The sequence below is a fragment of the Aquarana catesbeiana genome, linkage group LG03 (genome assembly GCF_042186555.1).
Source record: "Aquarana catesbeiana isolate 2022-GZ linkage group LG03, ASM4218655v1, whole genome shotgun sequence".
NCBI lineage: Eukaryota > Metazoa > Chordata > Amphibia > Anura > Ranidae > Aquarana > Aquarana catesbeiana.
The window spans coordinates 469,307,588-469,332,084 of NC_133326.1; the positions used below are offsets into that span (position 1 = coordinate 469,307,588).

A 24,497-nucleotide genomic window follows, 5' to 3' on the forward strand; every position below is an offset into this window, starting at 1 on the left:
GCAAAGCTAGTCACATACAATGCATACCACAAACAAAAATAATTGACAGGGCATGAGAGATGTTCCTTCCAGCTGAGTAAAGAACAATGTTCTGTGTTGTATAATGCGGCCACATATACTTCATTGTGTTTCAATCTAGCAGGGGAAAATGACAACATAGATTTGACTGGCTGCTGTGGACAATATAGACTCATTTTCTTTGAAAGGCCAAGAACACTTTCAGTATATCATACCGAAGTTGCAGCATATAATAACATTTCTTATAACAGTGTTGCCTGGAGATCTTTAGGGTGTGGCTCACTATGCAGCTAAAATCTTCACAAACCATGTGTGTTGTGCTGGCACAGGCATGTCGTTCAATAATTTCAGAGGAAAGCAATGGCAAGACACTGTCTTGCACGCACCAGTACAACATTGTGGAATTCTGGTGCCAAATGGACCTGAATGCAAAAAAGTGTGGATTTTCTATCTTACAAAGAATATCTAGACATGTTTATTGTTCTAAGCAGTATCCTGATGCATCCTTTTGTCTGGAATTATTTCTGTAAAATAGCACTGTGATTCCTGGAATCGTGTGGGTGCCTAGGCACTCCTGTGTATACATCCTCATAGCTGTATATCTGCAGTGTGAGATCTCAGGCACTGCTGGCTGTGACTGTCGGTCTCAGGGGATTTGGTGATGTCAATACTATCCGCTCATTGTGCTCCTGTGCTGAAGGCTCTTAAATGAGGACGCAAATTCCTGTTTCTACAAAGATAGCTGTCTCCGTACAGAAACATAATGCTGAACAAGAAATGGCACGTCAGTAATGAGGAGAGATCAGTTGCAAGGAGACCACATGCAATAATGGTGATTAGTAGTTTGCCCTTCAGATAATCTTTAAAGTGGAACTTTACTCAATTATTTATTGTTCGTTCATCGGGCTCCTCCTCCCCCTTTTCAGAAAATGTAAAAAAAAAAAAAAAAATTAAAAAAAAAAAAGTATATTATTTATATATACAGTGGGGACGGAAAGTAGTCAGACCCCCTTAAATTTTTCACTCTTTTTTACATTGCAACCATTTGCTAAAATCATTTAAGTTAATTTTTTTCCTCATTAATGTACACAAAGCACCCCATATTGACAGAAAAACACAGAATTGTTGACATTTTTGCAGATTTATTAAAAAAGAAAAACTGAAATATCACATGGTCCTAAGTATTCAGACCCTTTGCTGTGACACTCATATCTTTAACTCAGGTGCTGTCCATTTCTTCTGATCATCCTTGAGATGGTTCTACATCTTCATTTGAGTCCAGCTGTGTTTGATTATACTGATTGGACTTGATTAGGAAAGCCACACACCTGTCCATAAAAGACCTTACAGCTCACAGTGCATGTCAGAGCAAATGAGAATCATGAGGTCAAAGGAACTGCCTGAAGAGCTCAGAGACAGAATTGTGGCAAGGCACAGATCTGGCCAAGGTTACAAAAAAATTCTGCTGCACTTAAGGTTCCTAGGAGCACAGTGGCCTCCATAATCCTTAAATGGAAGACGTTTGCAACGACCAGAACCCTTCCTAGAGCTGGCCGTCCGGCCAAACTGAGCTATCGGGGGAGAAGAGCCTTGGAGAGAGAGGTAAAGAAGAACCCAAAGATCACTGTGGCTGAGCTCCAGAGATGCAGTCGGGACATGGGAGAAAGTTGTAGAAAGTCAACCATCACTGCAGCCCTCCACCAGTCGGGGCTTTAGGCACATGAAAGCCTGCATGGAGTTTGCTAAAAAACACCCGAAGGACTCCAAGATGGTGAGAAATAAAATTCTCTGGTCTGATGAGACCAAGATAGAACTTTTTGGCCTTAATTCTAAGCAGTATGTGTGGAGAAAACCAGGCACTGCTCATCACCTGTCCAATACAGTCCCAACAGTGAAGCATGGTGGTGGCAGCATCATGCTGTGGGGGTGTTTTTCAGCTGCAGGGACAGGACGACTGGTTGCAATCAAGGGAAAGATGAATGCGGCCAAGTACAGGGATATCCTGGACAAAAACCTTCTCCAGTGTGCTCAAGACATCAGACCGGGCCGAAGGTTTACCTTCCAACAAGACAATAACCCTAAGCACACAGCTAAAATAACGAAGGAGTGGCTTCACAACAACTCCGTGACTGTTCTTGACTTAAACCCAAGTGAGCATCTCTGGAGAGACCTAAAAATGGCTGTCCAACAATGTTTACCATCCAACCTGACAGAACTTGAGAGGATCTGCAAGGAGGAATGGCAGAGGATCCCCAAATCCAGGTGTGAAAAACTTGTTTCATCTTTCCCAAAAAAGACTCATGGCTGTATTAGATCAAAAGGGTGCTTCTACTAAATACTGAGCAATGGGTCTGAATACTTAGGACCATGTGATATTTCACTTTTTCTTTTTTAATAAATCTGTAAAAATGTCAACAATTCTGTGTTTTTCTGTCAATATGGGGTGCTGTGCGTACATTAATGAGGAAAAAAAATGAACTTTAATGATTTTAGCAAATGGCTGAAATATAACAAAGTGTGAAAAAATTAAGGGGGTCTGAATACTTTCCGTCCCCACTGTATATATATATATATATATATATATATATATATATATATATATACAGTGGGGGATCCTTTTTTTCAACAATGCAACCAGTGCTTTTGCCTTTCTGGTCTAGGTCAGAATGATGACCCCACTCTCCAGGCAAAAACTCCTTGGATGCTCACATCACGGACCCCAGGAGGTTTTGAGGCTGTGTATAAACCATGTTGCATGCACTGTGCAGTGCCATTACGTAGCTAGATACTAGAACCTGAGAGAGATAGCCAGCCAACTGATGACATCCCAAATAAAATGGCGGACTAAGCAGTGCTACGGCTTTTCCCAAATGACGGTGCTGGACTTTCTGGGCGAGTATGTTTTTTCCGCAAACCCCAGCATACTAGGTAAGAAGGGGTTAATATTAAAATTAACCAGGGGGGTGGGGGTGAAATTTCTCTTTAAGTACTTCTATATATAAAGCTCATAATGATTTAGGATTTTGGTCCACTGATTTGATTTTCTGACAGCACTTTTACACCATCCTTTGTTGGCAGTGTCTAAAATCTGCAGCACTTAACAGCAGGAAATGATTTCTATCATTATTAATCAAGGCATGTAAGGATGAGAAGCATGTTGTTTAGAAGCTAATGTTGGAAAGCCTTGTCAAAAACAACACAGGGGGGTATTTTTTAATCCACACAAAGACCTAGGAACAAAACTTACTAACAGGCAGCACAGGCATAGAGAACATGAAGTTACAAGCTCTTAAGATTTCTGGAAGGATCAATAGTATTTTTTTTTGCATTCAAACAGATAAATATATAATTGAAAGTGCTTTGTTTAACAGATCTAACAGACGAAAAGAGAGACAAGATAAGTTTATTGTTAAGGTGTAAATACACTTTAATCTATTTTTTGGCAGATTCTTGGTAAGAGAGATGAGAATATGGATACTGTGACAGTTAGACATAACCTGTATGAAGAACTTCCCCATTCCACTTCCTAGTAGATATTTTCATTAAATATCTATGAAAAATCCAACCGATGTGAGGGATCATGTGGACAGCCATTTAAAAAGGTTATCCAATCCCCACGTGGACTGGGCTGTGCTCAACACAGCCAGAACAACATCCCCACCTGCTCGTTGAAGGATTCATTGAACCCTACACCAACAATAGTCTTGTCATGAACATGTGCCTGGCTATTTTGTAACTAGAGCATGTCCTATTAAGATGCAGTGAATTGCAATTGCCAAAAGAGCCAAGCACAGTCTGACATGGGAGGGACTAGATACAACCTCATCAATAGAGTAGAAAAAAACAATAGCTTAAATATCTGGCAACCATGGCTATCCTACACTAGAGTGCTGGAAGAGAGATGTCAATTTTCAATACTTCTCTGATCCTCCTGACCATGGCTCTTGAGGAGGGAAATGTCCCCCCCCCCCCCCCAACTTTTTTTCCCCTTTCTACTACCTTATTTCTTCTCTGTATTTCCTTTCTCTCTTTTCCAGCCTTACCCTAATCTTCTTCCAATGCTTCCCCCTTCATCAATTCTCTACTCCTATCCCCTGTCCTTACACCCCTTATTACCGTCATACCTACCAACCCAAAAATAGCCTCCCTTTCTACACCACTCATAATGGCCCATACTTGTTTAATATGTGCTTAGCCAAGGTAATAGATTTCAGTGAACCAGAGAATCACTAGAAACAATTGTACTATAAATCATCAAACTATATACCACTGATGCTAAAGTCCTACTGTGGATGACCACTTTAAGTTGTATTTGCACATATTTTATGAGTCAAGATTGTTTATAGTATTCAAATGTGTCTTTTCCTATGACATGTCCTATACTTTGTTATGAACAAATACCTTAAAAAAAAATCTTAGCAAAAGAAATGGCCATTTACAAGCCTTTAGGGCAGGGGTAGGCAACCTCAGCCCTCCAGCTGTCATGAAACTACAAGTACTATGAGATATTGCAAGACCCTGACAATCACAAGCATGACTCCTAGAGGCAGAGGCATGATGGGATTTGTAGTTTTATCAGCTGGACTGCCGAGGTTGCCTACCCCAGCTTTAGGGTGTCCTAGCTCCATAGTGGATTCTCTATGGTAAGATATAGGGTAAGCTCAGTTCACAGCCTTACACTGGTTGTAAGTAGTGGGAGATTTCTTTGCCAAGTTCAGCCACAACCATAAACTTTGGGAAGGAGAAATAACATTTCTACATAAGTAACAGACGTTACTATAAGCTTGCCTTTTCTTTGCATGTTATCATCTAGGCAGAGAAAGTGTATGGTTTGTTCAGACATAAAAGAAAGAAAGAGCTCTATAAAAACTTAAATCAGAAAGTCTGAAGTAAGAACACAAGGGCAACTCAATCATGTACCTAATCAGCTTGTATATAATAAAGTTGTTTAGCTGGAAAGCAGTCACAAATCATGCACAGTGGACTGTGGGAAGGCATAAGAAAAATAAACTTCATGTCACTATCTCAATTTATTGCTTTCTCTGAAAGGTTGTATCCAGTTAAATGTCAGGGCAAGAAAAGGAAATGATGATAAGTTATGTAGCTAGGATAAGACAATTGCAATAGAAGCAAAAATGTAATTCAGCTGAAATAATGCGGAAAGCAATTTATGCTACCATAGTACTCAGCATGGCTAGGGTTTAGGAGGACACTTTCAGGAAATATGTTTATGGTAGAGGTTAATGCATTTTTCTCTATGCTTTATTTTATGTAATGTGGAACATTTAAATAATCTATAAAGATTGCTCAAGTATGACAGTAATCTCTTGTAGCAATGCTAAATAAATACTTATTATAAACTGGGTAAAGAGCATTTATTCATGCTTATAAAATTGGGAAATGGCTCATATATGCTTCTCTATTGGCCTGTGAGCTGTAATCTTTATAGATAAACTGCATTGTACTCCCCTAGCTGTATGAATAAGCAAGTTCTTTACACCTAGGTTTTAGTTCCTGCTACAGAAAAAATAATACTATACTAAGGGGTATATACAGTATATGACTTTTTCAGTTATAACATGCCAAGAATTTATCTTTGATGTGACTTGGCTTGGTGTTTCATAATTTGATGATTGTATTTTACATATTGTATTATATTTTGCATTCTCTCTCTAGTAAACATGTTTTTATCAGTGAATAATATTAGTGCTCCTTGTCTAAAGACAATTGAGAGTCAGATCTTAAAGTGATACCAAATTATATATTTTTTAAATATATTATTAAAATAAAAAAGAGGATATACTTACTTGCTTAATATCATTGCACAGAGGAGTCATTTTCCTCCTCTTTTGGAGTATCCCGCTGGCACTCTCTGCTCCTTTTTCCTGCAGGCACCCCTATACAAGTTGTGTTCTATGGGAGCACCTATGCGGGCTCGATTCCAAGCCGGGCTTTGTGCATCAATAGACACACACAGCACAGCTTAACCCACTCCTCCCTCCTCACAGGATGTGACTGACTGCACATATCGGGTCAGGAAATCCAGTATAATGTGAAAAATTCCAATGAGGCAGGCAGCCATATAGAGAGTTGAAATACAGACATGTTAGAACAGCTTGAAATCTGTGCAGGCATCTCTGGATGCACCATTAGAAAGTTCTGGCGCTTTCCTGGCCCTTCCTGCCTCCTGGGCATTCCTATTGGCTAATGATGCTGTTCATAATACTAATAGGCCAATAGGAATGTGTGGGATCAGGGCTTCGACACTAACGTAAAGTGTGAGAGCATTGCTTGCCATGGCAGAAGGTTTGGGAGGCTGTTACAGGTATGGGCATGCACCTATATGTTCATGCTGCACTGCATACTTGTCACTTATGTAAAGTCCAAATCTACTAGTCCATCTAACGCTAAGCTAACCACAAGTTGACATTACTGCTTTCTAAGGGTGGATACATTGCTCCTCCATATATGCAGTGGAGAAGGAGTGTAGCCACCCTAAGGCAAAAAGGCTGGATCATCAAGTGAAAATACAGGAAAAAAGGTCTGAAGATAATGTAAGAAAATGAATGCAGTCACCACATCTAAAGTTTGGCAAACTGCAATATATTACATTTTAGTTATTTGATGCAATGTTTTTAGACTATGACTATGCACTCCTATAGCTTTTGGATAGAGTGGTTAAAATTCTTCTCTAACTGTATACCAACTGGGAGTTCCACCTTATTATGTTACCATTTGTAACACCTGCTTTTTATTAGTAAGGAACATGAATGGTGTAATGCAGCAGAGCATCAATGCATTGTGTTTTGTTTAGCAAACCCAACTGAACAGCAATTAATATTTACGGTATTCTGTACGCTCCTTCCCTTCCTGTAATACATTTTCCTAGCCTAGCCCGTAGCATTTTGTTATTGGATCTATAATTTATGTTCGTACTTCATTACTCTGAAATTCTACATTTTCCTGATATGTTTCCACAGGCATAACTACACTTTAATTAGCTTCAGCCAGATGAAATCTTTTGCCAGGGCAAAGCCCAATTATTTTGTGTTGCAGTGTATGCAAAAATAACTGCTGAAGATACACAAAATGCCCCCTGGTCTTGCGTCTCTTCATTTATCATAGGCATCTTTAAATAAGAACTCTAGACAAAATGTAAAAACCTATATTTAGTCCACATCACAAAAAAATACATATATTTTTTAAATTTCTTAAACAGTGCTATGTGCATTTTTTTGTATTTAAAACAAAAAAACAAAACAGTGCACCAGCTGAAATTTGTTATCAAAGTGACAGTAGAATTTTCTCAACTGAATGCTAAAATAAAGAGGAAGATGAAATGGATAACTGCCAAAATCATGCAGTCTCTGATCTGCAACTCCAATAGTTTCTTCTTACAGGCACAAGGGAAAGTAAGGTAAACATTTAGGCTGTACATACAATTCAGCAGCCTGCCAGGATGCAATGCTCAGACCTCATAATTAGGTATATGTAAACCTGAACATTCAAATTTCATATATGTTTTAAACATAATAATGTCAGCAATACCTGGCTGGCGATACTACCATAGAGGTCCTTGTGCAGGGACTTCCTGGTATAGGATGACAATGCTCAGGCCCTATCTCCCAAATTTACTCTTGTGTTGTAACTATGCCTCATGGGCTTCCTAGGGAGACTACAAACGATTGTTTCAACATAAACACATGTATGGTTCAATTTTTTCCCCATTGGGAGAGCTGCCTGAGCATTGCCAACACAGAATAGCATGCATAAAGGCATTCACCGTAAATTCCTTTTCTCTGTAATCATTTGCGCACACAGCTCCACTTAACGTTATCATAGACTGTTCCAGCAGAAGGTGTGGGGGTGGCTTCTAGCATCCACAGAGGGTATGAAATTCCATTTTGTAACCTGAGGCTACCAACTCATTTGTCCTACACATAAATTAGCCAATAGTCTGTGAACACAATAAGTAGTTCCCCTACCCAGAGCTGGACTAGTTGTTGATGATCTAAAACTAAGCTGTATCCTCCAATGAACAAAATAGAAAATATTCTGCAAACAAAATCTCAATGAATTTAAATGTATATACTTTAATTTTAAACATACATTATTATTTGAAATGTGGTCTACACTGTGTGCACAATTAGGCAAGTGAGTATTTTGACCAAATCCACATTTTTATGCATATTATCCAATATGTAATGAGGGAGGGTGTGGCCTAAGGAGAGCAATAACTTATATCAAGGTGTGTAAAACTTTTAGGCAACTTATTTTCCTCAGGCAAAATAGGCCAAAAAAAGAGTTTTAACTGACTCTCAAAAGTCAAAAATTGTAAAAAGTCTTTCAGAGGGATGCACCACTCTTGAATTTGCTAAGATAATGGCGAGTGATCACAGAACCATCAAAAGTTGGTTGCAAATAGTCAACAGGGTCACAAGAAACGTGTTGAGAATAAAAAGATTTAACCACTTCAGCCCCGGACCATTTGGCTGCCTAAAGACCAGAGGACTTTTTCCAATTTGGCACTGCGTCGCTTTAACTGCTAATTACGCGGTCATGCAATGCTGTACCCAAACGAAATTTGCGTCCTTTTCTTCCCACAAATAGAGCTTTCTTTTGATGGTATTTGATCACCTCTGCGGATTTTATTTTTTGCGCTATAAACGGAAAAAGACTGAAAATGTTGAAAAAAAATGATATTTTTTACTTTTGTTATAAAAAAAATCCAATAAATTCAATTTTAGTCAAACATTTAGGCCAAAATGTATTCGGCCACATGTCTTTGGTAAAAAAAATGTCAATAAGCGTATATTTATTGGTTTGCGCAAAAGTTATAGCGTCTACAAGCTAGGGTACATTTTCTGGAATTTACACAGCTTTTAGTTTATGACTGCCTATGTCATTTCTTGAGGTGCTAAAATGGCAGGGCATTACAACCCCCCCCCCAAATGACCCCATTTTGGAAAGTAGACACCCCAAGGAAATTGCTGAGAGGCATGTTGAGCCCATTGAATATTAATTTTTTTTGTCCCAAGTGATTGAATAAAAAAAAAAAAAATACAAAAAGTTGTCACTAAATGATATATTGCTCACACAGGCCATGAGCATATGTGGAATTGCACCCCAAAATACATTCAGCTGCTTCTCCTGAGTATGGGGATACCACATGTGTGGGACTTTTTGGGAGCCTAGCCGCGCACGGGGCCCCGAAAACCAATCACCGCCTTCAGGATTTCTAAGGGCGTAAATTTTTGATTTCACTCTTCACTGCCTATCACAGTTTCGGAGGCCATGGAATGCCCAAGTGGCACAAAACCCCCGCAAATGACCCCATTTTGGAAAGTAGACACCCCAAGCTATTTGCTGAGAGGCATGGTGAGTATTTTGCAGCTCTCATTTGTTTTTGAAAATGAAGAAAGACAAGAAAAAACTTTTTTTTTCTTTTTTCAATTTTCAAAACTTTGTGGCAAAAAGTGAGGTCTGCAAAATACTCACTATACCTCTCAGCAAATAGCTTGGGGTGTCTACTTCCCAAAATGGGGTAATTTGAGGGGGTTTTGTGCCACCTGGGCATTCCATGGCCTCCGAAACTGTGATAGGCAGTGAAGAGTGAAATCAAAAATTTACGCCCTTAGAAAGCCTGAAGGCGGTGCTTGGTTTTCGGGGGGTCCCGTACGCGGCTAGGCTCCCAAAAAGTCTCACACATGTGGTATCCCCGTACTCAGGAGAAGCAACAGAATGTATTTTGGGGTGTAATTTCACATATGTCTATGGCATGTTTGAGCAATATATCATTTAGTGACAACAAAAAACTTGTCTTTTTCCTGCAACTTGTGTCACAATATAAAATATTCCATGGACTCGACATGCCTCTCAGCAAATAGCTTGGGGTGTCTACTTTCCAAAATGGGGTCATTTGGGGGGGTTTTGAACTGTCCTGGCATTTTATGCACAACATTTAGAAGCTTATGTCACACATCACCCACTCTTCTAACCACTTGAAGACAAAGCCCTTTCTGACACTTTTTGTTTACATGAAAAAATTTTTTTTTTTGCAAGAAAATTACTTTGAACCCCCAAACATTATATATTTTTTTAAAGCAAATGCCCTACAGATTAAAATGGTGGATGTTTCATTTTTTTTTTTTACACAGTATTTGCGCAGCGATTTTTCAAACGCATTTTTTGGGGAAAAAACACACTTTTTAAAATTTTAATGCACTAAAACACACTATATTGCCCAAATGGTTGATGAAATAAAAAAGATGATCTTAGGCCGAGTACATGGATACCAAACATGACATGCTTTAAAATTGCGCACAAACGTGCAGTGGCGACAAACTAAATACATTTTTAAAAGCCTTTAAAAGCCTTTACAGGTTACCACTTTAGATTTACAGAGGAGGTCTACTGCTAAAATTACTGCCCTCGATCTGACGTTCACGGTGACACCTCACATGCATGGTGCAATTGCTGTTTACATTTGACGCCAGACCGACGCTTGCGTTCGCCTTTGCGCGAGAGCAGGGGGGGACAGGGGTGCTTTTTTTTTTTTTTCTTTATTATTTTTTTGCTTTTTTATCTTATTTTTAAACTGTTCCTTTCATTTTTTTTTTAATCATTTTTATTGTTATCTCAGGGAATGTAAATATCCCCTATGATAGCAATGGGTAGTGACAGGTACTCTTTTTTGACCCTAGATCTCTCCTCTGCCCTCAAAGCATCTGACCACACCAAGATCGGTGTGATAAAATGCTTTCCCAATTTCCCAATGGCGCTGTTTACATCCGGCGAAATCTAAGTCATGAAATGCTCGTAGATTCCGTTTTTTTAGGCCATAGAGATGTTTGGAGCCACTCTGGTCTCTGATCAGCTGGCTGAATCACCGGCTGCATTCTCAGGTTCCCTGTTGAGACAGGAGAGCCAGAGAAAAACACGGAAGACGGTGGGGGGCATTCCCTCCCACTGCTTGTAAAAGCAGTCTAGAGGCTAATTAGCCGCTAGGATTGCTTTTACATGAAAGCCGACCGCTGGCTGAAAAGAATGATACCAAGATGATACCTAAACCTGCAGGCATCATTCTGGTATAACCACTCAAAGTCGTGAATGGCGTACCTGAAGACAAAAAAATGGTTAACAATAAAACACAGTAAACGGTAAAGTATAAAAAATTGCATACCTGAAAAGCAAATATGATAAAACATAATAACAATAAAACATTGCAGAATAGAATACAGTAAAAAAGAGCAGAACAATAGAGAGAGAATAGAGAGAGAGAGAACAATAAAACGACAACTATTTTTTAAAAATTTTATATATATATATATATATTTTTTTTTACACTTTTTTTTGTAACTAACTTTTATAACTGTAACCGGTTCCAGGTTCGGGTCTCTCAAAATGCGATGGCATCTTGGGAGACCCTGTGAAAGTGTGCCTAGTCTGTGAAATGCTGTACCGTACGCTAATACTCAACTAGTGAATGGTAGCGTTCAAAACATTCACCAATGCAAAGACCAGGATTGTCAGGACAGGAGGGACAATAATAGCGGGTGTCACGCCTATATCTGCGCTTGCTGCAGACACGACATCTTTTTTGGGGGGTTCGTTGGGTAGGGGTACTCGGGAGGACATAAAAATGCCTCTCATGCAGCCGACTGCATTTGGTTGCGGATGTGAATGGGGGAAGTACGGGAGCTGCAGAAGTGGTGGGTTCCAAATTATTAGGATTGGCGAATGCAGCAGGAAGGGCATTATGGGCACGACAGGCCTGTTTGTCTTCTTTTTGGTAGCAGCGGGACACTACTTGTGCTTGCCACCTCACCAGTTTGAAATGCACTTATGGGACTCGCCACGTCACCAAGTGTTACTGCAGTGCTGGTTTGACTACGACCGGGGTGTACTAGGCCGCTGGTGCTTGCCAGTTCACCAAAATGCTACCAAAAAAACTGTTAGCGATCGCAAGGATCAGGCCTGACTCTGCGAACGCTGCAGTTAAGCGTTTAGTGTTTTGTAAGTGACAGTGATCGATCGATACTGCACTTGGGTAAGCTGGGCTGGGCCGAGCGGAGGGGCAAAACGCAGGTGCTAGCAGGTATCTGGGCTGAACCCGCTAACACTGCGTTTTTGGGAACCCTAAACTGCTGGGGACGCTAGTATAGATCTGATCGGATCAGATATTGATCCGTTCAGATACTATACCACTAAGGGAGGTGTATGGTGCGTACGTGGGTGTTAGTGGTACTGGCGCTAACCTGACGCTGCCTGGGGCTGGTGCTTGCCAGTTCACCAAAATGCTACCAAAAAAACTGTTTGCGATCGCAGGGATCAGGCCTGACTCTGCGAACGCTGCAGTTATGCGTTTAGTGTTTTGTAAGTGACAATGATCGATCGATACTGCACTTGGGTGGGCTGGGCTGGGCCGGGCGGAGAGGCAAAACGCAGGTGCTAGCAGGTATCTGGGCTGATCCCGCTAACACTGCGTTTTTGGGAACCCTAAACTGCTGGGGACACTAGTATAGATCTGATCGGATCAGATATTGATCCGTACAGATACTATACCACTAAGGGAGGCGTATGCTGCGTGCGTGGATGTTAGCGGTACTGGCGCTAATCTGACGCTGCCTGGGGCGACGCATATCACCGCCGGGTGATCAGGGGGCTAAACCTTTATTCGGTAATAAACGGCGGGTGCCCTGACACTATAAAAAATAAACGAACTAACCAGCGTCACCCGTAACAGTTATACGGTGATCAGTGGTGAAAGGGTTAACTAGGGGGCAATCAAGGGGTTAAAACATTTATTAGGTAGTATATGGGGGTCCCTGTCGCTATAAAACGCTGACGGCGAACCTAAATATTTACCTCCCTAACTAGCGTCACCAGTGACACTAATACAGCGATCAGAAAAATGATCGCTTAGCGACACTGGCGATGGGGGGTGATCAAGGGGTTAAAACTTTATTAGGGGGGGTTAGGGGGTACCCTAGACCTAAAGGGGGCTAACACTAACTGCCCTACCACACTAACTGTCACAAACTGACACCATGCAGTAATCAGAAAAAAAAAAAAACACTGCTTGGTGTCAGTGTGATGGAGGGGGGGGTGATTGGGGGGTGATAGGGGGGGAGGGGTGTTTGGGGGGCGATCGGGGGGGGGGGTCAGGGGGTAAAGGGGGTTGTATTGTGTGCCTGGCATGTTCTACTGTGTGTGTGTAGTGTTTTCACTCACAGTGCAGTCTTCTCTCCTCGGCGCCGGAACGGAAAATACCGAGCCAAGGAGAGATGACATCATTTCCTTTGCTGCTGTTTAGCATACAGCAGCAGAGGAATGATCTGATTGGCCGGAGGCGATTGCGAGGGGGGGGCCACGAATGGATGGTCTCGCCCTCACCTCCGATCGCTGCTGGACAAAAGCGGACCGCTTTGGGCACCGGGGGGGGGGGGGGTCCGATCAGACCCCCTGCCCGCGGGAGGCAGATCATGTACATGTACGTGATTCTGCCTGCCCGTGCCACCTTGCCGACGTACATCGGTGTGAGGCGGTCCTTAAGTGGTTAAAATAAACTGCCAAAGATTTGAGAAGAATCAACTGTGAAGCTACCAGGAAGCCATTATCCTCCAGTGCTGTCATAGTCCAGAACTGCAACCTGGAGTGCCCAGAAGGTTTTCAGTGCTCAGAGACTTGGCCAAGGTAAGGAAGCCGGAAACCTGACCACCACTGAACAAATCACATAAGTTGAAACATCAAGACTGGGCCAAAAAAAAATCAGAAGACAGATTTTTCAAAGGTTTGATGAGATGAGAGTGACTCTTGACGGACCAGATGGATGGGCTTGTGGCTGGATCAGTAATGGGCACAGAACTCCACTTCAACTCAGACGACAGCAACGTGGAGGTGGGGTACTGGTATGGGCTGGTATTATTAAAGATGAGCTAGTTGGACCTTTTTTCGAGATGAAGATGGACTCCACATCAACTCCAAACCTACTGCCAGTTTTTAGAAGACACTTTCTTCAAGCAGTGGTGCAGGAAAATGTCTTTCAAGAAGACCATGATATTTATGCAGGGCAATGCTCAATCGCATACATCAAACTACTCCACTGTGTGGCTAGCTAGGTTTATTAACATTTTGGATTGACCGAGAACTCTGTAGTTGTTCAATAATGAACTTAATCCTCAAAAATACAACTTGTCTAATGATTGTGCACGCAGTGTATATGTTCAGAATAAAGAAGCCAAAGAGTTAAAGGGGCACTTAAATTCCAAAGGTTTGGTTGCACAGATAAAGAAAGCTCCACAGATAAGACAGCGCCTATTAAAACATATGGAAATAATTTTTTTGATTGCTCACTATGCCTCATACCGTTTAGTTTGATGAATTCACCCAGCCGGTCTACGATCTCAGGTCTCATCTCTTTCTCTTCAATCATTTCACTCCTGACCTTGTCCCAAGGAACCTGGAACAGACAAGTGATTTGTTGTTTTTTGTTTTATTTCTAAACTGTCTGAATTACGGGAGTTGCTATATTGCCACCAGAGAAAACTGCGTGCGTTAATGAAAAATGCCAGCCAAACGGCGTCAGTGACATAAGGATGTTGAAAATAGATGGTGATGGCTGCTGTTAGAAGACACATGCTAATTCCTGACTGCAGAGCTATGAAAAGTTGTCTCTCTTTTCCTAAATCTGCCTCAGACCTTAAATGTCACCCCAAGGCCAGGTTTAAATTATATTCCTGCACGTTCGCAGATCTGTTATCAAAGTATGACTTTTTTTCAGTAGTTTCTGCATATGTCTTTGTAAGTCCTTATATGTTTAATATTAAATCGGCCACTTTGACATTTTCCAGACCCTTTGTTCTTTCTTCACCTTTTTTCTAGCTTACATTGCTACAGTAATACAAGATGTTAAGGAAAATCACTGGTTTAATTTAAAATCCAAATATGGAGGAAAATTAAAAGCTGCACTGATAAAACCAATCTTAAACCGGCCATAGACAGTTCAAATCACTGTAACCACTGTGTTCTCCCGGCAGGGAATGGCTACCACCTACCCGTCAGGGGATAACAATGGCTCCTCAGGAGGGACACAGTCAGTATTGATGGGGGAATCGAGTGTGATTGCATAACAGAAAATCACTCCCGTCTATGGCCGGCTTTAGTCTCTCTCATCTGCAGCTCTGACAGTCTCTTGTTCCAGGAGCAAAGGAAAAGAAGAGTAAACATCTAGGTTGCACACCCAAGTCAGCAGTGTACCAGAAGGCAAAGTTGGGCCCTCTTAGTTAAAGAATTTGTAAACCCAATCATGCTGACCCTTCTTAATTAGCTAGAAAACTGTAAACACTTTTCTTGTGAAAAAAAAAGAAAGCTGTAAACACAATCACTAAAATATCATATACACTTTTACATGTTATTGTAACTTCAAAAGTTAGTTTTCAAACTTTTTAATCAGCAGCTTAAAGTGATACTAAAATCAAATTTTTTTGCTTAAAAATAACAACCATGTTATACTAACCTGCTCTGTGCAGTGGTTTTCAGCTCTCCTGGCCCCTCCCTCCTCCTGACGAGTGCCCCCACAGCAAGCAGCTTGCTATGGGGGGCACCCGAGCTGAGCCACTGCTCTGTGTGTCCATTCAGACAGCAAGACATGGCTAGGCCCCACCCCCTCTCTCTCTCCTCATTAGCTCACTGACTTTGATTGACAGCAGCGGGAGCCAATGGTGCTCTGCAGCTGTCTCATCTAATGAGGAGGGAGAGTCCTGGGCAGCCGAGTTTCTTCTGCAACATCGCTGGATAGAGATGGGCTCAGGTAAGTATTAGGGGGCTGGTGCACACAGAACGTTTTTTTATTTTAATGCATAGAATGCATTAAGATAAAAAATATTCTGCCTTTACAATATCTTTAAATAAAAAATAAAACCCTGATGATCCTGCCATAAAGAACCTTCTGCAGGCACTTATTGTGCCTGCAAAAGGCACTTTGTGCTCCTGCATTGTCACCCTGTCATAAGGGGCTTACAATGGAGACTAAAAGTAGCTGTTTTAACATATATTATGCAGGAATTGTCCACTGTTGTCACTATCAGAAAACTCCCCATGAGAGCTTTCATGCAGACATCTTTATAGTACAAGCATGTAGACGGGAAGCGGCTCAGAAGATCAGCAGCACTGGGATATACCAATGGATGAAAAAAGGCAAAAGCAAGTATTTTATTTAAGAAAAGACAAGTGTTCATGTTCGTAATGCAGGATGTCAAAGAAAAAACTGATTTAAATTTAAAATCTAGGTATGGTTAAAAATTCCAGTAGGAAAGATGCAAGCAGCAAGAACCCTTAGGGCTCATGCACACTGCAGAAAAAAAGCTGCTTTTACAGGTGTTTGAGCTTTTATTTCTCTGCCTAAAAGCTTGAAGAAGCTTGCACATTTTTGCACTCTTTATTGGGTGTTTTTGAGCATAAGCGTTTTTGTTTCACAGACCCTCTAGTCACCATTTTCACTGAGAGAGAAAGTAGAGAGATCACGGCGAGAGCAAAGAGAATTTTGTTTTTTTTTTACTGCAATCATCATGGATCCCCTTACTTTAATGATTCATGAAATAGTGCTACTGCAACGGAGGCTGCTATTTATGAGAATGCAGCTGCAACACAGACCAATCAGTCGTCGTCGCTACTGGACGCATCCTTTACTTTTGAACCATATTTCTTCTGTTTTTTTTGCAAACAAGCATAGTGAGCTGAGAAAATATCCTGAAAATATTTTCAGTTTCACAAGGATGTCCATTGTGACCTTTGATGATCTTATTATTAATTATGGATTTTTTTAAGGATTTATATATATATATATAGTGGGGAAGGAAAGTATTCAGAAGACCCCCTAAATTTTTCACTCTTTGTTACAGTATATACTGCAGCCATTTGCTAAAATCATTTAAGTTAATTTTTTTTCCTCATTAATGTACACACAGCAACCCATATTGACAGAAAAACACAGAATTGATGAAATTTTTTGCAGATTTATTAAAACTGAAATATCACATGGTCCTAAGTATTCAGACCCTTTGCTGTGACACTCATATATTTTATATTAAAGCGCTGCGCAAACTGTTGGTGCTATATAAAACCTGTATAATAATATTTAACTCAGGTGCTGTCCATTTCTTCTGATCATCCTTGAGATGGTTCTACACCTTCATTTGAGTCCATCTGTGTTTGATTATACTGATTGGACTTGATTAGGAAAGCCACACACCTGTCTATATAAGACCTTACAGCTCACAGTGCATGTCAGAGCAAATGAGAATCATGAGGTCAAAGGAACTGCCTGAAGAGCTCAGAGACAGAATTGTGGCAAGGCACAGATCTGGCCAAGGTTACAAAAAAATTTCTGCTGCACTTAAGGTTCCTAAGAGCACAGTGGCCTCCATAATCCTTAAATGGAAGACGTTTTGGACGACCAGAACCCTTCCTAGAGCTGGCCGTCCAGCCAAACTGAGCTATCAGGGGAGAAGAGCCTTGGTGAGAGAGGTAAAGAAGAACCCAAAGATCACTGCGGCTGAGCTCCAGAGATGGAGTCGGGAGATGGGAGAAAGTTGTAGAAAGTCAACCATCACTGCAGCCCTCCACCAGTCGGGGCTTTATGGCAGAGTGGCCCGACGGAAGCCTCTCCTCAGTGCAAGACACATGAAAGCCTGCATGGAGTTTGCTATAAAACACCTGAAGGACTCCAAGATGGTGAGAAATATGATTCTCTGGTCTGATGAGACCAAGATAGAATTAAGGCCAAAAAGTTCTAAGTGGTATGTGTGGAGAAAAACAGGCACTGCTCATCACCTGTCCAATACAGTCCCAACAGTGAAGCATGGTGGTGGCAGCATCATGCTGTGGGGGTGTTTTTCAGCTGCAGGGACAGGACGACTGGTTGCAAACGAGGGAAAGATGAATGCGGCCAAGTACAGGGATATCCTAGACGAAAACCTTCTCCAGAGTATTCAGGACCTCAGACTGGGCTGAAGGTTTACCTTCCAACAAGACAATGACCCTAAGCACACAGCTAAAATAACAAAGGAGTGGCTTCACAACAACTCCGTGACTGTTCTTGAATTGCCCAGCCAGAGCCCTGAATTAAACCCAATTGAGCATCTCTGGAGAGACCTAAAAATGTCTGTCCACCAACGTTTACCATCCAACCTGACAGAACTGGAGAGGATCTGCAAGGAGGAATGGCAGAGGATCCCCAAATCAAGGTGTGAAAAGCTTGTTGCATCTTTCCCAAAAAGACTCATGGCTGTATTAGATCAAAAGGGTGCTTCTACTAAATACTGAGCAAAGGGTCTGAATACTTAGGACCATGTGATATTTCAGTTTTTCTTTTTTAATAAATCTGCAAAAATGTCAACAATTCTGCGTTTTTCTGTCAATATGGGGTGCTGTGTGTACATTAATGAGGAAAAGAAATGAACTTAAATGATTTTAGCAAATGGCTGCAATATAACAAAGAGTGAAACATGTAAGGGGGTCTGAATACTTTCCGTCCCCACTGTATAACTGTTTAATTCTACAAATGTAGTTTATTACTCTGGCCACAACCATTGGCCACAGCAATTGCTGTTACTTTGGCCAGTTTCTGTGGCCAATTGTTGTGACCAAATGTTGTTTCTGCCTTTGGCCAATTCTTGTAGCCAAAGTAAGAAACAACATTTGGCCAGAAAAAAAAAATGACAGCATTTCCATCAGGATTTCCACAGCATTTCCTCAGCAGGACCACTGGGAATTTCTGTACCTCTCATGGATTCTAATGAATAGACAGTATTTTCTTAACCACGGAATATGAAAAAAAAGGAAGCTGGAACGCTCATTAAAACGTTTTTTTTTTACGTTTTTGCACGCTTATGCGTCTTTTCTGCTTGAAAGATTGTCTCAAAAACCCGGGGGTTTCTGCCTGTAAGCGCATATGCCTGTGAACTCCTGAAAATGCCTATAGTGTGCGTTGACACATTGGTTAACTTGGAGGGGAGTTTTCAGACAGAGAAAAATAAGAGCTCAAAAAAGCTCAAACGCTTGTAGGAGCAGCTTCTTTTTTAATGCATGAGCCCAAGTAACAGCTCAGGAGAAAGCTAGAGGGCAGTTTTAAAGCCCAATTATATTCTCACAACTTGTACTTATGCAGGTTATGCTTTGCAACTGCTTAGAAATGCTAGGAAAATTGCTTTTTTTTTTTTAATCCAGAGTAAGGCAACCCCCCAACCCCCCCCCACTGTCCTATTTGCCCCAGCAGGGAAGAAAAAATCCTTTCTGATCCCCCAGGAGGCAGTCAAAAGGAAACTTCAGTTCTCTATTTGAACCTTTTTTTAAGGAGGGTGCCATGGTACTCTTGGGTTCCATCTGTGTACCTTAGGGGTACTGTGAATGCCTAAAAATTGCCCAAAAATTGTTAACAAGCTGGCAGTTGGATCAAGTCTGCCTTTTTTTGGTTACACAGAGCCACAGCTTTTTTGTTGTGTAGCATTACCAGCTTGGGCACCGAATGGGCAAGTCGCTGACAACCTAACAACCGATGATATCAACAGTTAATAATCAGGTACCTGCACAGCATCCTTGATTGCCCTCACCTACCTCTCTATGTTAAGACTGGGGTCAAGTTAGCTGAGTAAAGCCACAGACGCTGCTCCCAATCTGACATCTGTGCGGGTTCAGGGCCGCACACACCTGCATGAATGTCACATTGGGAGCAGCAGCTGTGTCTGTGCAGCTGCTGTGTCTTAATTAACAGCTATGGGACTGCCTGCATGAGGATGAACGGAACCCCTGTGCATTCCCATGCGGGTATACATGGCCCTTACACAGGGCACAGATACATATGCCCCGTGTGAACAAGGCCTAGGGAGAAAGAGGAGGGAAAACACTAAATACTAGTCAATACCAGTGAACAAAGGTACAGTGCATCCGGAAAGTATTCACAGCGCTTCACTTTTTCCACATTTTGTTATGTTACAGTCTTATGCCCAGTACACACGATCGGATTTTCCGACAACAAATGTTGGATGTGAGCTTGTTGGCGGAAAGTCCGCTCCATCGAATGTCGGACTGTCTGCCAACAAATGTTGGCTAGCAGGTTCTCAAATTTTCCACCAACAAATTTTGTTGTCGGACTTTCCAATCTTGTGTACACAAGTCCGTCGCACAAAAGTTCACGCATGCTCGGAATCAAGCAGAAGGAGCCTAAAGGGTTTGGAGGTGCAATTGCTGTTGTCTTTTTGATCATTGTCCTGCTGCATAACCCAAGTGCACTTGAGCTTGAGGTCACAAACTGATGGACAGACATTCTCCTTTAGGATTTTCTGGTAGAGCTCAGAATTCATGGTTCCATCAATTATGGTTAGTCGTCCAGGTCTTAAAGCTGCAAAGCCCCAGACCATCACGCTACCACCACCATGTCTGACTGTTGCTATGATGTTCTTGTTATAAAAAGCTGTATTAGTTTTACGCCAGATGTAAAGAGACACACACCTTACAAAAAGTAAATCTTTTGTCTCATCAGTCTACAGAATATTTTCCTCAAAGTCTTGGGGATAATCTATATGTTTTTTGGTAAATGTGAGATGAGCCTTTGTGCTCTTTTTGGTCAGCAGTGGCTTTGGCCTTGGAACTCTCCCATGGATGTCATTTTTACCCAGTCTCTTTCTTACTGTTGAATCATGAACACTGATCTTACCTGAGGCAAGTGAGGCCTGCAGTTCTTTAGATGTTGTTCTGGGTTCTTTTATGACCTCCTGGATGAGTCGTCTTCATGCTCTTGGAGTAATTTTGGTAGGCCGGACACTCCTGGGAAGGTTCACCACTGTTCCAAGTTATCTCCATTTGTGGATAATGGCTCTCTCCGTGGTTCACTGGAGTTCCAAAGCCTTAGAAATGGCTTTGAAATCCTTCCTAGACCGATACATGTACATTTCTTTGTTTCTAATTTGTTCTTGATTTTTTTTAGATTGTGCCATGATGTGTGACTTTTTGTGATCTGTTAGCGTGTTTCACTTTGTTAGGCAGCTTCTATTTATGTGATTTCTTGATTCAACAGGTCTGGCAGTAATCAGGCCTGGGTGTGGCAAGTGAAGTTTAACTCTGCTTTCTAAAAAATTGTGGTTAATCACAGTTCATTCATGATTCAGCATGGGAGGGGGCAATTACTTTTTCACATAGGGCCAGGCAGGTTGGAACTGTTTTTTTCCCTTAATAAATGAAATAATAGTTTAAAAACTGCATCTTGGATTTACTCGGGTTATTTTTGTGTAATATTAAAATTAGTTTGCTGATCTGAATCATTTAAGTGTGAGAAATATGCAAAAAAATAAAAAAATCAGGAAGAGGCAAATACTTTTTCACACAACTGCAAGGCCTGTATGGTAGAGTGGCCAGACGAAAGTTACTCCTAGGAAAAGGCACATGACCACTGTGACAAACTCACCCGGGACAGAGGCTATTGGAGGGGACTGAACGCAAGCCTCTTGCCCACCGATTATGGGCCCTAGCATTTGGGGGAATGGTGCTCTCTGTGAGCTGTATGCCTGGGGACCCTGGGGTTGGTGTTACTTTGGATTAAGCTCCATGTCCCCCCAAAACACACAGACTCTGGAACCCGTTATATGCCATATTAGAATGATAAGACTGTTGGGACACATCCTGTGAGAAGATGCTAATGTCATCAACTCCACTCACCTGTCTGATGTCAGCTATAATGTGTTTAATGTAAATAAGTTTAGTCTAGGTTATAAGGGTATTCAACTCATTGTTGTTTCTTCTAATTAACCCTGTGTTGATGTTTATGGTAATGTGTGTAAATTGAATGAGCTGATCACATTGTCCTCTATACAATGTAGGAGACGGGACGACTCCTATTAGAGCTCATGTTAATTAGGTTAATTAGGTTAGCTTTGAGTCATCCTGGTGTATAAATGTGTGTGATCTGGATTGCAGCCCTCCGTCTCGCTGGTATAAAACAGGGCAAGTGCTTTCCAACCCAAGAGCAACGGGCCAGTGACCAACGGGCATTGCGGATGGCATTCCTGGGAGAGCAGCCCCAGGAGCAATGGGTGACTGAGTTGGACAGGTTGGTCCAGCAGGAGATAGAGCTGGACAATCGTTATCGGGCTCTGCAATGGCACGCAGAGGAGGGATATTTAGGGGAGACAACTCTCCGGAGGGATATGACTTTGGCGGCCCTGGATTGCTGTGGGAGAGCCTTACAGATCTTTTTATGTTTGGCGATGAAGGGGAACCTGACCTTGAGGACCTGAGAGACTATAGAGAGTCTATGCTCGGTCTTGCAGGGGTCTCAGAGCTCAAACCTGATCTGGACCATTTGCTAAGGAAGGAACAGCATCTGGAAAGGGCATACAGGAAACTGCTAGAACAAGTTCAGCAGCATGCCAGAGAATCGGCAGTGGAAAATCCGGAGATTGCCGTCCCCAAACCTGAAGTGCTGACAACAGGGCAGAGCTCTGCTAACCTCTGCCCAGAAATGATAGCATCTTCTGGGTTCCATGGACAGGAGATGGTGAACCTCTATCCCCAGACATCAGTTGCAGAGACATGGGATTTGATAGACTTTTCTGCTGAGGAAAAACAACCTGATGAGCCTCCAGCAGAAGAGCTGCTATCAGGGCCAAAGTTCACTGTGTTCTGCCCAGCACCAACAGTGGCTTCGGCCTTCTTGAGAGAAGAGGTAGTCGGCCTTTCTCCCACAACACTGACAGGGACATGTGATTTTCTGCCAGCAGCATCTATGGAGTTAAAACAAACTTCTCCAGCTGAAGATCTGGTAACTGAACAGAGGGTCCAAGACCTCTGTCCCACACTTTTACCACTTCCAGAGACTGGGGATTTAATAGACATTTCTGTAGAGGAGGAACCACCTAGCAAACCCCCAGCAGAAGTGCTGGCAACCGGACAGAGGGTCCAAGACCTCTGCCCCACACCTGTGGCAGTTTCGGAGGCTCAGGGTGAGAAGGTGGCAATCACTTCCCAGCAGCAGATACAGGGGGAGAAGGGAGAGGAGGTGTGTGTTGTCCCTCCCCAACAGTTGGCCAGGGTGGAGGAAGCGGGCTTTGCTCCCCTGCAAAGATCCGTGTACCTGGGAGACAGTGCCATCGACATGTCGTCCCAGCAGCCAGATGAGGGAATGGAAAAGGAAGCAGCCAGCTCACCTCTCCAATGGCAGCTACACAGTTTGGGAGTGGAGGAAGCCAGCCTCCTGCCCCAATGGTTAGCCGGAGCGGAGGATGCGGAGTCCCCAGCAGAAGTGCTGGCAACAGGGCAGAGTGCTATCAACCTCTGCCCAGCACCGGCAACAACTACAGAGTTCCAGGGAGGCGGGGCAGTCGGCCTCCCTCCCCAACAGTTAGCCGGAACAGATGGTGTGGGGTTTCCAGCAGAAGGGCTGGCAACAGGGCCGAGGACTGCTGGACTCTGCCCTCAACTAACAGAGGATGGATTTCCTGTGAAGGTGGATGGGACTTCAGTCTCCACCTGTATACCCCAGGGATGCTGGGCAGTGGGCCCAGATCCCCAACAGCATGACAGAGTGAGCCCAGTCACCCTGTCTTCTCTCCAGCGGCAGAAAGGACTCCAGGGAGAAGGGTCAGTCCAGGCCTCTCCCCAGCGGCAGATATGTTCTCTGAGAGAGGCAGAGGTTGGCTGGGTGAGTAATGCTTTGTTTGGAACAATTTATTTGGGGTACTGTGTGGGTACAGGCATTAGAGGACTGGAGCTACTTACTAACTTCGGAGTCAACCCGTCTGGGGTCTCCTCCTTTGTTAGTCTCCTGCCGAAAGGGGAGAAATGTGACAAACTCACCCGGGACAGAGGCTATTGGAGGGGACTGAACGCAAGCCTCTTGCCCACCGATTATGGGCCCTAGCATTTGGGGGAATGGTGCTCTCTGTGAGCTGTATGCCTGGGGACCCTGGGGTTGGTGTTACTTTGGATTCAGTTCCATGTCCCCCCAAAACACAAAGACTCTGGAACCCGTTATATACCATATTAGAATGATAAGACTGAATTATACTGTTGGGACACATCCTGTGAGAAGATGCTAATGTCATCAACTCCACTCACCTGTCTGATGTCAGCTATAATGTGTTTAATGTAAATAAGTTTAGTCTAGGTTCTAAGGGTATTCAACTCATTGTTGTTTGTTCTAATTAACCCTGTGTTGATGTTTATGGTAATGTGTGTAAATTGAATGAGCTGATCACATTGTCCTCTATACAATGTAGGAGACGGGACGACTCCTATTGGAGCTCATGTTAATTAGGTTAATTAGGTTAGCTTTGAGTCATCCTGGTGTATAAATGTGTGTGAGATCTCAAATAAAGAGTAGTACTGATGTACTCCAAGACTGGTGTTGTCTAGTTCTTGGGGTTCCTATAGCCAGATCCATTGGACTCGTGTTCCAGAACTTAGGAAGCGGTATATGACGGAAGCAC

General features: G+C 42.4%; 1 protein-coding gene across 2 annotated transcripts in view; it reads right to left on the reverse strand.

Moving 5' to 3' along the window:
* LOC141132479 (histidine--tRNA ligase, cytoplasmic-like) overlaps positions 1-24,497 on the reverse strand; it is a 217,167-nt gene that overhangs the window by 33,010 nt on the left and 159,660 nt on the right. For both annotated transcript variants that reach the window (XM_073620878.1, XM_073620879.1), the window contains one exon: positions 14,386-14,479. In XM_073620878.1, the coding sequence (XP_073476979.1) occupies positions 14,386-14,479 (94 nt within the window). The remainder of the gene's footprint in view (positions 1-14,385; positions 14,480-24,497) is intronic.